Here is a 14,168-nt window from a genome sequence, read left to right as displayed (position 1 = left end):
AAACCTTTTTTGGCATTATTCCAAAAAGATATGTTTTGTATACCCAATTCACATTTTACTTTGCGGTTTTTGGCATACTAGATGTACTCGAGTTGCTTGATGAAGATCTATCTTCGGTTGGTGTCCTTTCTGCTGTTTGAATGTAACTCAGAATGTCTCTTGAGGACACCACAGCTAAGATACGCTTTCCTTCATCGATGATTGGCTGAAAATGAGAAGTTCAGGAATTGAAGACATGTTTTCATCTTCTTACCAAGCAACTCTTATCCGAAGTTATAAGTTTGGCAACAGTTTCAAACACCGTGAAATTGGTGCGTCCATAGACCAACGGATTCTGAAGAGATCGAAGAATTTTGACTGGCTCTTTGAGCATGTCGTGGAAGTTTCCGCCTTGATGGCTCATGATCTCCAAAATAATGTCCTTTCTTGCAAGCATATTCACGATTTGGTTAAAATCATTGACGACTGGAATGCTTGACATTTTTTTCTCAGCCATCATTTTAATGGTGTCCTCGATGGTAGTGTTCAAACCAATCTGAAAATATTTTCACATGTGAACAATACTTTACTTTTATTTTGATCTGAGTTCATGTTTTGAACTTTCTTTTCGATAATAAGATTATTTTTCAATTCCAGTCTCTAATTCTGTTTGATGATTTCTAAAACCGTTATCGTATCAAACTGTTTTTGTCTTTTATCTAAATTCCGGTTCTGTTATTCACCCTTTGCTGTATTTGCAGAAATCTCCAAGTGCTACCATTAGAGTTTACGCAGAGATTATAAGTAACTCGAGACTACTACTCCTTACAGAGACGATCGACACTCAAACAATCGAGACATGTACCTACTGGAAGAGACATCAGTCAATGTGATAACTTTCTCTTCAGATAGAAACACACAATAACAAAAAGGGCAACTCGACTTGGAAAAGAGAGAGAGACTGAAATGAGGAGACTCATGTGACCTTTGCAAAACTCGGCAGTGTCAGAGACACCATTGTTAACGGAGAGAGCAGTCGAGCGTACGCCGACAGGCAGACTTTTGTTATTGAGGAAAAAAGATCGACGGTCAATTTTTTGATATTGTTTGAACCAGAAGGTAAAAGTGGTTCTTGGTCGTCCAGAATCCGGATTTTTTGACACAAACAAACCTTCAAGACATCGCCATTCCACGTGCCAATTTTCTTTTGATCGAGGGTTGCCTGACGCACGTGAAGAAGAATCGCATCTCCAAAGTCACTCTAAATATTGTTATGTTGAGAACACAATCTATTTCATTTCTCACCAGTTTGAGAACAGTCTCCTGAAGAATCATACGAGTTGTCAAGAAGAACAGTGGTGTCCCTGGCTTTGGAATAATCTGAAACATCTAACATGTCAATTCTAATGTTATTTTTCAGTCTCCATACCGTATCAAAAATCGGAATGAAGCTAATTTTGTTGTGTGAAATGATATTAGCAGCTTCCCAGACGCTGCAAAAAAAACACATGTTATATTCGGTCCCTTTAGCCCAATTGATGGGTAGCAGTCTCCAGTTGAAAAGGGGGAGGGTGGGGGGTTCTGGTTGTTTATCTGATCTCTGATTTCCTCTCACTTTGTTTCATAATAAACTCAGGCAACGTGCTACGAACAAAGAACCGTATTCTTCTCATATGATTCTTGTTTACCACTCTTTTTGCGTTTTGCGGGAGAAAAATGTTTTATCGATACCTCTTCGTTTTTTCCTCTTTGCATCATTTGACAGCAGACACATAAACGTAAACATCACTCAATTATTCACCTATCTTTCTTTTTCAGTGGCATAAACATGCACCTGAGAGGTCGTTTCCAGAACTTTAGAACCGGAAACCCACTAGGAAAGTATTTTGGTAAAATATATGTTCAATGAAATGTAACAAAAGGATTACCTGTTTTGCACACCACTGCAAATGATGTTTCCGGATCCGATCTCCTTCAAGAACTCAACCAATGTCATGGTGGCAACCTGAAATTTAAAAACTTCCCATACTTTTATTTTATTGTTTTGATCTGTCAAACTTGGGAGTTCTTGGTTGTTTACTATCTATTGTTTCATCTCAAAAACTGCGAAAACTCGAAAACAGGTTCTACTCTTCAAAACTGACCTCGCGGTTTCCAGATGCCACCAAGAGGATAGCAGTGAGACAGTCTCCCATATTGAAAACACATTCTGCTTGGTACTTGTCAGTGTTGGTGACAACTGCAGCAATGTGTCCATGTTGAGAAAGAGCATGCACCGCTGCTTTGACCTGAAATTTGAAATAAACAATTGAGATGAGAAGGAAATTGAAAACGGATACCTTTGTTTTTCCATCAAAAACAACCAAAGAGCTGTGAGTTGGCTGCAAGTCATAGCATGTGATAGACTTCATGAAAGTGTGGTATGGATCCGAATGCCGATCTAGAAATAGAGAAAATATATAAATATGCCAATTAAAATAATTGTTCATACCAAATGCCGAGAGCACTTCGTATGCGCCTTCGTTGCTGAAAATTCGACATGGACGCATAATAGCGAAATCCTGAAAATAACCATTTTGTATGCTAAACCTGAACAAATCAATTCTTACCGCTCTTCTGAATACATTCTCTGGAACACTCATCCGTCTACGAGTCATTGGCATTGGTTTGAGATTATCGTCATCCGTTTCCATAGTCTGGCCGCCGGGAGCATTCATTCCATACTGATACGAAGTCTTTCGGTTTCCTCCATCACCATTGGCACGCTGAACTTGAAGTCGTGACTGCATTGTGTAGCGACGACGGGACGGAAGTGAAATCTCTCGAATGCCAAAAGAACTCCGACGCGAGTGGTCGATGCTTGGCCCCGACTCGTATCTAGAACTCAATTATTGTTGAGCAATAATTTTTTTTAATGGAAATTAAAGTGACATCGCATTAACTGAAAGTCCTCGTTTTGAGGAAGTGAAACCTTAGATGAAAACAAAAAGTGATGGAAACGCTGATATATTTTGGAGTGTTAAAAAACAAAACACATATTTCAGTTTCAGAAGAGAGATGATGGAAAGTGCGGGCACCATCAGCATTAATCCGGTCGTGCCCTCAAAAGGAAATCCGCCGGAGGGCAAAATTCGACCATCCCGTTCTCATGATTTGTTAGATCTAGATTAGTTGCGGTAGCACATACCCATGATCCATCGAACTGCCGTACACGTTGACTGGAGTAGTTTCCAACATTCCTCGTTGTCTTGTATTTGAATCAATCTGAAATATTTGAAATTAATTGTTATAACGTTCAAAAGATGGGAAAACTTTCACGAATTTTTTTAAATAAATGCTTATTTAAGATCAAAAAATATTTTCAGATTTTCAGATTTTCTATTTTTGTGGTTTCCCAATGGAAATAAGACCTAATGAGGTCACATTTTTTGAATCGCTCAGATTTCAGATGTAAACAAGCTTCTACTCACAAAATAGAGGGGAAGAAAATGTACTTTTACTCTCTGGTCACAACAACACAGAATAAAAAGAAGCACGTTGTTTACAAGCTAGACTCTGAATATCTAAAAATAGAAGAACGAGAGCGTTATTTGGTCCGTGTGCTTTTCCTCTCCTGCTCTCTTCTCCCCATTTTAGATTCAAGAGAAAAAATTTGAGCTCTTATGACTGAAATGTGAATGGGAAAAAAAAAGAAAAAAGAACAAAAATGGGAATTGAGAAAAATGAGAAGCGTTGTTAGGAATTGAAAAGCAAAAAACCGTATGACAAGTCAATCAGGCTAAGTAATCTGTGAACGCCTAACGAAAAAAAGAAGAGAAAAAAAACCGAGCATTTCGTGAAGAAGACGACAACGCGTGACTCGAATTTTGCGATTCTTCTTAGACCGGACGAAGCTGCCAGCATTTTAGAAGTGCGACAAATGTGAAAAACATCAACTGCGCCGTTAGGGGTGGTGGTCGCCTAGGAAGGGTTCAAAGTACAGGATGAGAGCTATTACTGACTAATTCAATTGAGACATAATGCTTTGTACTGGTGCTTACTAAAATTAGAGTGATGTGATTCTGTATTTTCGGTTGAAATGCTGCCTTTTAATCTGATACAATCGGGAATCCAAACAACACCAACTGTTACAAATCCGTCTAGAACATTTTTCATAATCCTTACCTATAAAGCAACATGTTTACTATATCCCGAAAAGAAACCACTTCGAGTACGTTCTTCTTTTGTTTTTAATGACGCCATTTTACTAGTAATCTATTACTTCAGGCATAATTCTTAGAGGTAAAGTTCATAGCTATTTCAGTATTCACATTGTGTTTTTTGTCCAGTTAGTACATTACCTTACACTAAACTTCCCAAGTGTAATAGTTAGGATGAAATGGGGGAAGACAAAAAATGATAATGAAGACTGTCAAAAAAATATAGTCAGATGAAGAGGAGTGTCCCCGAGAGAGGGCAACCAATAATAACTGATCAGGAGTCGTATTTTGTTTTTGTACGCGTTTGTTATCAACCCTCCCCTCGTTTGATTGCAATTAATACACGTTGGGTTAGTGGGAGGAGAGACAAAAAAATCCTGATGGAAAAGAACTGAAATTGATAACAACAAAAAATAAGAGGAGAAGGGCTGAGACGACATGGAGAAGAGGTATGCGGGTGAATGTAGTAGTGGTGGTAGTGGCAAAGATCAAGTGGGGCGGAGACTGGAAGGTTCGATCAAAACACGAGAGAGATTGCTCTAGAGGAGAACCTAGAGAATGGACTCTAGCGATTGAAATAAGGAGGAAGTGATAAATAGGTCCCGATGTTTAATGATCGGCAGGAATCTTACAACTTTCAGGTGTGCATATCTCAGGAGGAAACACTAGATGCAATTGTTTTGTGGTGTAAGACATTCTACCTTCGGAAAAATTATGCAATACATCCAAGCTTAATTATTTGGCCTATTGTACAGAAAAAAATTCACGAGAATGCGGGTTTTTTTGAAACTGATAAGAATATATTTATGGTAACGAACCAAAGATGAAACATTAATCAGCGAAAAATCTGATTATTTGCTCTCCCACGTTCAACATGTCAAAATGTGAATGACAAAAAAACTGTGTTTCTGATTTTCCTGACACCTAAAATTAAGTTACCCATAATTTTGATAAGTTACTATTACATCGAGTTCTCAGAAAAGGAACATGAAAGATTTTCAGGCTAGACAAAGAGAAATGAGCACGTGCGGCACAAAAATAAATATACTGGCCCCTCCCCATCCAGCACTTTTGAATCCAATTGTCTATTCCGAAAAAGGGAAGACTGCCGAGAATGACGAATGCGAACAAGAACCATGGCAGCGTGCATGTCTTCTCGTTTAGCGATGACGCCAACAGAAAGAAGAACAGTATATAAAAAAGTGGGAGATTTTGGAATGAGATTCCCCAAGTCCAGGAAAAAATCTCGTTTTCCTGTTTTGGAATAGGAGTTCTGTATTACCTTTTGTACATATTTTCATTTAATCAGCAGACAGGTTAAAAATAGACTTTGTTTAGTAAAGAAACGAAATGATTCGAGGAAAGTCACCAGTCCGGCAATACAATAACATATTGGCAAAGATTGCAAGTAAAAGAGGGTTGGAGGATTGCAAGATGGAACCCAACGCGCCCTACTACAGCCGACCGACACTACTCGCACAAACAACTATTTGTATGGGGCTGTGTTGCGTTCGTTTTAGTTTCTATGTGTGTTTTTCTTCCGATGACACACACGTGGTTCTTTTTTTTTTGCGAGTATCCATCACATTGCTCTTCTAACGCCGCCCCTCCCAAATTGTTACACCAGTTATCTAGACATGTGGCAAAATGAAAAGATGGCAAAAAGATGAGACGGTGTTTTTCATCAAACGCGGCATTTATAGAATTGAAATTCTTAGAGCGAATTACGACCGTGGTGTCTGGAGTCTAAGTCTAATACTGTAATTATTTTCAGAAAAGACGGGAATTTTTCAGAAGAGTGAAGCGATAAACTGGTTAAAAAGGACAAGAAACGGAATCTAAGAATTTAAGAACATTGTTTTTGCACAAGTTTACCAATAACTCTAGCAGGAATGCTTAGTTATTCCAGTAAAAACGTAACGCTCTATCATAAAAGTAGAATGTTAGAACAGTCTGCTTCTTGACACATGTTCTATTTTATATGCTGTTTTTCTAGTTTTCCGCTGACTTCTGACTCACGCCAGAGGGTATTCGGGAACCAACCAACAACAACAAAAATAGAATTGATATTGTTATCAGACTATTTTGTTGAATGAATATCCCGTACTATTAACAGAAATCTACCCGTTTGTGTTTTGATAAACAAGTATTTAGTGGTGAACTTTCGATCAGCAACGGAAATGTGATTGACCGAAAATACCCTTTTCGAAATATTATTCCATTAATTCGGGGAACCGATTGGGTCAGATAATCTGATTTTCTATGATCCTTCAATCAAAATAAAATAACTCACATTAAACCTCGGAGGAACATGAGCAGCCGGTTCACTGTTACGACGACGGTTTTTCTGGAAGAACTTCAGCATCACTTCTGAAATAGAAAATAAAATAAAAAAATGGAATAGACACAAATTATAAGAGCATTGATATAACACGTCAAGTCATAGTAATGGAAGTGATGAAAAATGAGAAGACGAAGGAGTTAATCAGACATCATTGGTTATTCCCGGGGCCATGTGAGTGTGACTAGTCAGCCGTAATAAAATACAAAATGAAGAATAAAAAGATACAAAAAGTGAAAAATAAGAGATATTGGGGGACATGCATGAAGTTGGAGAAAGGTTTCACCCGATTTAGAACAGAGAAATGACACATTGTTGTTCTTTTTGTTTGAGGGGGACCCAACGAGTCAGTTTAGTTCGGCTTCTTTCGCACTCTGTATCTCTTCTATTGTTTAGGTTTTAGCTTTTTTTGCATGGAAAATGATCACCAGAAGCAAGAAAAAAACAAGTTTCACATCCCAAGTTTCAAATTTTCGTTTCAAATGGAAGAGGGAGCCACGTTTTTTTTTGGTGTATCTCCAACGGAAGTCCATGAGTCTTCGTCATGTGGGCGAGGCTTGCTAATGGGAGAAGAGGGTTTATGATGGGCTCCAAATAAAATTTCTTAACATTGGTGAATATCATCGTCTGGCTCTAGACGACGAAAGGTAGGCGGAAGAAGAAGAGGAATAAGAGAACTCAAAAGAATGATAGAAGAATGTAAACATTATGGCAAAAGTGCAACAACTCTTGGGGCATGGTATTTTGAACAGAACAAGAAATAAAGTGAGACAAAGTTGTTTGATTGTCGGTGGGAGTCTTTTGTAGACACCTCGGGTGAATGGAATAAAATGAGGTGGTAACTTTAAAAATAAATTGTTTCTTACAATGTTTGATCTTTAAAATTGAGTTGGTACAATTCTACAAAAAAGGAAAACGTATTGTGGAGACACCACGAACGTAGTATTGTGTGTAATGTTCTCATAGTGAATTTATATATCTGTATATTTCTGTTTCTCAAGTTGTTATTTTCGAGAGACTACAGAGATTCAGACAAACGACTATCATCAGAGTGCTCGTGTATACAAGAAGAAAAAAAAGAGCCATCATTCATGTTTCTTTTAATGAGATGGAAATACGATATGAATCAAAATAAGTGAGCAACACAGCAATAACCTCTGAACTATGATTCTTCAGAATTCTCCAATTTGGATGATAGCCTTCTATTGTTCTTTCCAGTTGTTCCCTGTTTTTTTTTTGATAGTTGTGTTTTTTTTTCGGTGATCAAACAACAACTATTTGTTTTTATTGGAAGTATTCTGAATAGAATTTTTATCTGAAAAAAAACTAAAAAGGAACTATAGGCTTCCAGATTTTTATTTAATTTCAAAATAGAACAAAATGGAGAATGCAGTTTCACAGGAGCGGCTGTTACAATCTGCGCGGACAGAGTGAAGTTTCCAAAACTGACAGCTGATCATCAGACATCTTCAATTGGTCACTAGTACGAAATTGTACAATTTTGTATCGTCTCAGCTGTGTGAAGAAAACAAAGTGATCTTGTCTTGTATACAACGAACTCAATCATAAGACGTGATTCTGATGCATTTTTGAGATGTCACTTCTATCACAACACGATAACTTCCGGTTATAGTTCTAGGGCTTGTCTGTTTTTCGAAAAGCATATTAACATATCATCAGTTTATAACATATCATCAGTTTAAAAGCATATCATCAGTTTATAACAGATTCTCAAAATAAAAGGAAAAGAACAAAGTCCAGTACAAAACAGATTACAGCTGCAGAATGCACACGGTGAAATACAAAATGACGGAGTGGAGAACACAAAACTTCGCTCACAGATCCTATTTCGAACTCAGTGACATAAACTCAGGGACGTCAAAAAATATCCTCCAGGAATTTATAATTCTCGGGATATTTATATATGTAGAGAGAAAAGGAAAAGTGAAAGAATGAGAATAACTGGGTGCAGATGGACTGAAAAGATGTATCGAAAATCATGTGGGCTGAAACCATTCTGTCTTTCCTTCATACAGATATAATCGAATTTTTCCAAGTTTATATAAGAGAACACCACCCACACAAAAAATAAAGATATCGCGGATAGTACGATCTAGCACAAGACGTGGAGGCGGAGGAATTGAGTTTTGGGAAAAAAATCAAAAGAATTTTTGATGGATAATAAATTGATTTTTGTCATCTGACTAAAAAGCCATTAGAATTGTTGACTAGACAAAACAAAATGATTTCATGATGAGAAATCTTTGAAACTTCTTTGTGTACTCTGACCTACTAGAAAATAAAATGTTTTATTGGAGAATATGTAATACTGAAAGGGTTTGACCGAATGATTATCTTGCTTGCGAAGGGTTCATTTATAAATCGCTAAAGATGATAGTACCTATTTTATTGATAAAACCAATAAGACTTTCATTAAATTTTTGTAATTTATAGATAGTCTATAAAATAAAAGAATGACTCAGGCCATGATCTTGAAGTACTACTATTAAAGATTTTTTGTTTTTCATGACTTTCAAATAGAATGTTGTCAAAAATCTCTGACTTCATCAATGGATACAATATTTTGGACGCGGAACTGCTGGTAGTAGTACTTTGACAAAAATCAGAATAAGCAGAGTGAATTCTCAAGCGTCACTTCATAACCGACCTGTTTGATAAGGACCGTTTCAGAAGTTGAAACAAGAAACCAATCAATTAAAAAAGAAAAAAACCTTCTGGAGGAAAAGAAAATTAGAAAGAGTATTCAGTGTAAATTGTTTGAAAGTTGAAATATTTTTGGTTTGCTATTGTTGCATTCTGATGTTTTGATTAGAAACACGAATCTTATGAAAAATGACAATGTGAAGTTCTACTATCTGAATAGTTCTGTCATGGTGAAGATGAACAGAAACTTATTAATATTTACAATTAGATCCGAAACTCAATGCAAAAATCGTCAATTGACGAAGTAGGTTTCAAACAGAAATTTTCAGTTCAACCATTGTTCTGGAAAAACACTGTTTGTTTTAACGCAACCATTTCTTACATTGTGTGTTTTAAATTAAATTTTTCAAAAAATGTGGTTTCCCACCTACATGTGACTTTGATAATATCAAAATTAATAAATCGAAAACTTGATGGTTTGAAATTGAAAAAACATTGTTTTTTATAAGAAGTTTTCATGGCAAAATGGGAATTGTATATAGAGGCAACAAAAAATATTTATCCTTGCACTCGTGGACAAAAAGAAACAAAATTTTTTTATTTCTGTCGCAGAAACCTAAAAAGAATAGCTCCTAAGCAACAGGTGCTATGGAGAACAAAATTGCCAAGGTGCCATGAAACAACATACGCGTTTTGATGGAAGAAGGATTTGTAACTAGATTCAAAGGTATTGGAGATACAGCCAAAACATTTTATCGTGATTCAGTTTCAGAAAATTTTCAGATTGTTCAACCCTCGACAGTGCTGTCATGTCATTTTAAATCTAGGTCTCAAAATGTCAGCTTCTTCACATCAAACATTCTTTCGATTTCCATTGAATTGTGGTCTTCCATTCATTTCCTGATTCATTAGCCCTGCCGACTCCAAACAACAAAAAACCAATCGTCTGCTATGGACCATTAGCACCGGTAATTATCAAAAAGAGTGTCTCCTTTCATGACCGACAGGCAGGTGGTGCATATGTCAAGCTTGGTCATGGTTTCTGCAGATGTTTTCCATTTTCATTCAACCGACTGCTATTTCTGAATGTATACATAGTAATTCCCTATTCCGATCAAGTATTCACCTGTTACTTCACTATTTCGAGAAGTTGTTTTGGTTGGAGGATGTCCTCCAAACGAATGCATAATCTGGTGCAAAAGTCTCGCATCGTCCATCTGTTGCAGATGAATATTGCACCAACACCTGCCACATTCTATCCCTAATTACTTTATTGAAGCCGTTCCATTCTTCTCTCTTTCATTCTCCTTTTCCTTCAGTTTAAAGGTGACTAATCCTTTGCAGGTGAAAAATAATATTTTGGGGTTTTTCCTATTGCGGACTTTTAAAAAGAAAAACATATTTTTGAAGTTTTGGAAACAGTAAAACTAAAGTTTCACTTGAGAATTTCCAAAAGTCAGTTTTTACCACGCACTTTAGAAACATTTTGTGAAGATAAGTAGTTGCATTGTTGTTCCTTATTGCCCTTGTCTTACTACCAGACCAATTGACCGTTTTAAGAAGTGATTCGGGTACAAGTAGAATATAAATACCTTCCAAAAATCAAGGTTTCCGTCTTCATCTTCTTCCGATTTGAACAGTGTGTGAACCCTCTTGAAACCGGCACACTCAACTTGTGCATACTCATATTTGTCTACTTTTAGTTTGGCCGTGGTGTTCACGCGTGAATGCTACCTTCAAATAAAGTGCGATTCACTTCGCCTGCCCAGTCTTCCTCTGTTTCTTGTCCGGGAGCAGAGATCGTGTGTTTCGCGCATTTCAAAACAATAACACTTGCGCACGACATTGTTGTTTCCATGTTCAACTCTGTTCATTCATAGCAATGTTACGGATGCTTCACTTTTTTGGAGAGGAGTCTCGTTTATATGTTCATTTTTGGGTTTTTTGTCGGATTCTCCGATATATTCATATTTTTGAGTGGTTCCAAGCGCATTTCTTCTTGAAGCTAAACCGGATTTCGACCCGTGTTCACAGTCCATGTGTTGATTGTTTCCTCAAAAGTGTGTGTGGCCTCTAGAGACACACCTCGCAGATGTATCAGATATCCTGTGACTCTAATTGACCTTTTCTCCAGAAACCGTTCCCTCATACTATCTTTCCGTTTTTCTCTCTCTTCTCATCTTTCATTTCTCACCGACGTGAACAGATACCCCATCGCATTCATCACCATCAGAACGTCATCTGGCTAGCATCCAGTCCGATTTCTTCCCCTCTCCTCACTTCTTTCACAAAATAATACTTTTTGCTGTAATTTATCACCTCGTTTTTTGCGTTGCTTTACCACATCCATAGATCATTCACCTCATACTGTGAAATGAAAAAAGAGAAAGAAACAGGAGGAAATTGTTGAACGACTACGATAAAGATATGTATAACTGACACAAAGGAAGAGATCAACATGTTTGATATGTAAGTTGGCCATCGCCGGCAATTGTATTATGTTCTTCACACTTTTGTTATGTGTTGCAATCCAAATGCAAATTGCTTCTCCGCAAGACGTCTACAACTGTTTTTTATGTTGTATCCTAATATCCCTGGGTACACGAGATATTTGTTGGTCAACAAGTGTAAATGAGAGTTTCATTCGCTTAATATTTGAGTGTCTACATTTTTCAGAATATCATTTATAACATTTACCTTTCAAAGAAATTTATCAGAGATCTTGAAAAAGTAGTTCTCTGCCACTAGAGTCGCATTTTGATTGAATATGCTACAACTTCATGTTTATAAATTCTATTTCAAATCAACCGACTCTTATAAAGCACAATGAAAAAGAAACAACACCCGAATGAAAAGAATAGAGATAGTGGAAGACGAGTGTCTTTTAAGTAGAGATTAATAAAACGGTTAGCGCTGAACCTCTCATTTTATTTATTTATGCTTCCTATATGGCGCATCACTCATCCTAACATAATAGTCAACACTACTGAATTTCTCCAAACGCTTACTATTAGAATATGTTTATGTAAGAGTTTCTCTCTCCTTTTTCCCACCACATCTTCATCAGATTTCACACTATTCTCCAATTCACAAACATTTAGTTTCGCGTTCTACTAGTTTCTAATCCCGTCAGTCTAATCCAATCCGTTATTGTGAAGAGCGAGTCAGTTGTTCAGTTCCGCGAAAAAAACCTGAATGAAATTTTATTTCTCAAATTACTGTCTGTCTATTGTGAAGAATATTTTTTGGTTGCGCCAGAGATCTACACCAATATAACAATGCAGTGGCTAAAGAAGCATTTTATGGTGTCATTGATGTTGTAAAATATATAGAATTGAGAAACATGTTGCTTTTTTTCTTACTATCTGAAGCTTGGAAGATTATTTTCTTCAAGATTTTCTCAATTCCATAATCTACTTCATAACCATTTTTCTTTTCCCCAAAATTGCAACAATTTATCCTCCCCAAGTCTTCTCCGAAATTACACATAAATACCCTTAATATGCGAGAAATTCATATTGAATTCACAAGAAAGATTTTACTCATTTCAAATTCTATTATTTTTCCTCACATTATCCTTTCTTTTCATTCTTGCGACGGCACGCGAGATCATTAACCCGATTCAATTCGCTTACTGATTTCGTGTGTTCGGATTCGACTTTTCTCATTTTATTTTCTCTTTACGGATATATTGTTTCGAAATCAGAAATCTTATTAATGCGTCATTGATATGGAAATTGACAGTGAATGATACGATTCACGTTTCATTGTCTCTTGTGTGTCTCATTTCATTCAGTGTTCTCGAGTTTTTAGAAATTAGGAGGTATTATGTCTCTAATTCGATACGTTCTCAGAACTGGGTCACTTATCCGGAAGATCAACTTCTCCTAATCAAGCAATTTTTGTTATCAGTGCTTGATAGTGCGTGCGAAGCTTGCTTTCTTTCTTTTTCAATTCAAATCACCGAGTATTTGCTTTCACACCCCTCCCCTCTTTTTCCATTTTCATATTTCTCCATTTGCACTCTATACTAACCCAAAACAACCGTACTCATGACATAATATAGTTTTTTCCTCTTATTCTCACTTTCTCAATCCTCTTTTTTCTCTTTCCCATAACCACAACCGAAAATTGAAAGTGAAAAAAGATTCGCTTTCTCATACATCGCTCTAGGAATAGGAAATTAATTAGAAAACCGCAAAATAAGGCAACGGGCATTATAAATAACCAAAAGCAGAAGGGGAGAGAAACAACCGGAAAGACGAGTACTGTTTTTATGTTTTTTTGAGTGTACGCGCGGCACCGACACCGGCACACATAGCCCTTGCATATAGGACGGTATTCCCTCTATGAGCCAACGAGCCGGCTGTCCGTTACTATTGTATTTGTACACTGGTTTAGTCATTGTACACTGTTCTTCTGTCCGTTCCCCTTCTTTTATGCTCTTTTTATTTATTCGTCATTTGCTTCATCTGGCGGACTTGGCAAATTATCTAGCCTTCTTTCGAAATTAAAATTCAAAAATTACTACTATTTCTATTTTTGACGTGTTTTTTCAACTTGACCATTTCTCTTCTACCTCTTTCCTGTCCGCAATTTGTAACTTTTTACCCAAATCTAAAAACTGTCTGAAACGATCAAAATTGAGGGGTTCAATGTAATTGACCCATAAACTGCGCTTCCCTTTTCCCTAGGCGCCGAAACAAGTTGACGTCTCCAATAACAGGGTAAGCGATGGAGGTGAGTTCAATGACCTTCATGTCATCCCGACTCGGAATACCGTTATTACTCGATCTTTCCAAAACACAGCTTCCATTCTAATTTCGAAACGATTTCCGCATTCCTGTCTGTCCGAAACCGGTGATTTTCTTTTCTATCGATGTGCGGTGATTTTTGAGTCTTATGAGATTGTTTGAATCATATCCAGATTTTCGAGAGCCACACATCTTTTGGGTTGCCGCCTGTTTTTTGTTGTTATTGTTTGT

The 14,168-nt window shown here is 36.9% G+C and overlaps 1 protein-coding gene across 1 annotated transcript; it reads right to left on the bottom strand.

The window, feature by feature from the left end:
* Positions 1-55: 55 nt before the first annotated feature.
* Positions 56-6,543, bottom strand: GCK72_023929 (uncharacterized protein; the record flags this gene model as incomplete). The annotated part of the gene is made up of 12 exons (XM_003092745.2): positions 56-205; positions 254-535; positions 1,151-1,240; positions 1,285-1,359; positions 1,409-1,472; positions 1,908-1,984; positions 2,124-2,267; positions 2,319-2,419; positions 2,471-2,540; positions 2,589-2,856; positions 3,167-3,243; positions 6,472-6,543. The coding sequence occupies 12 exons, from the start codon at positions 6,541-6,543 to the stop codon at positions 56-58; spliced, it is 1,470 nt and encodes a 489-aa protein (XP_003092793.1).
* Between the last annotated feature and the right edge of the window lie 7,625 nt (positions 6,544-14,168).

The sequence above is a fragment of the Caenorhabditis remanei genome, chromosome X, assembly GCF_010183535.1.
Source record: "Caenorhabditis remanei strain PX506 chromosome X, whole genome shotgun sequence".
Classification (NCBI taxonomy): domain Eukaryota; kingdom Metazoa; phylum Nematoda; class Chromadorea; order Rhabditida; family Rhabditidae; genus Caenorhabditis; species Caenorhabditis remanei.
This window is presented reverse-complemented; position numbering and strand designations above follow the sequence as displayed.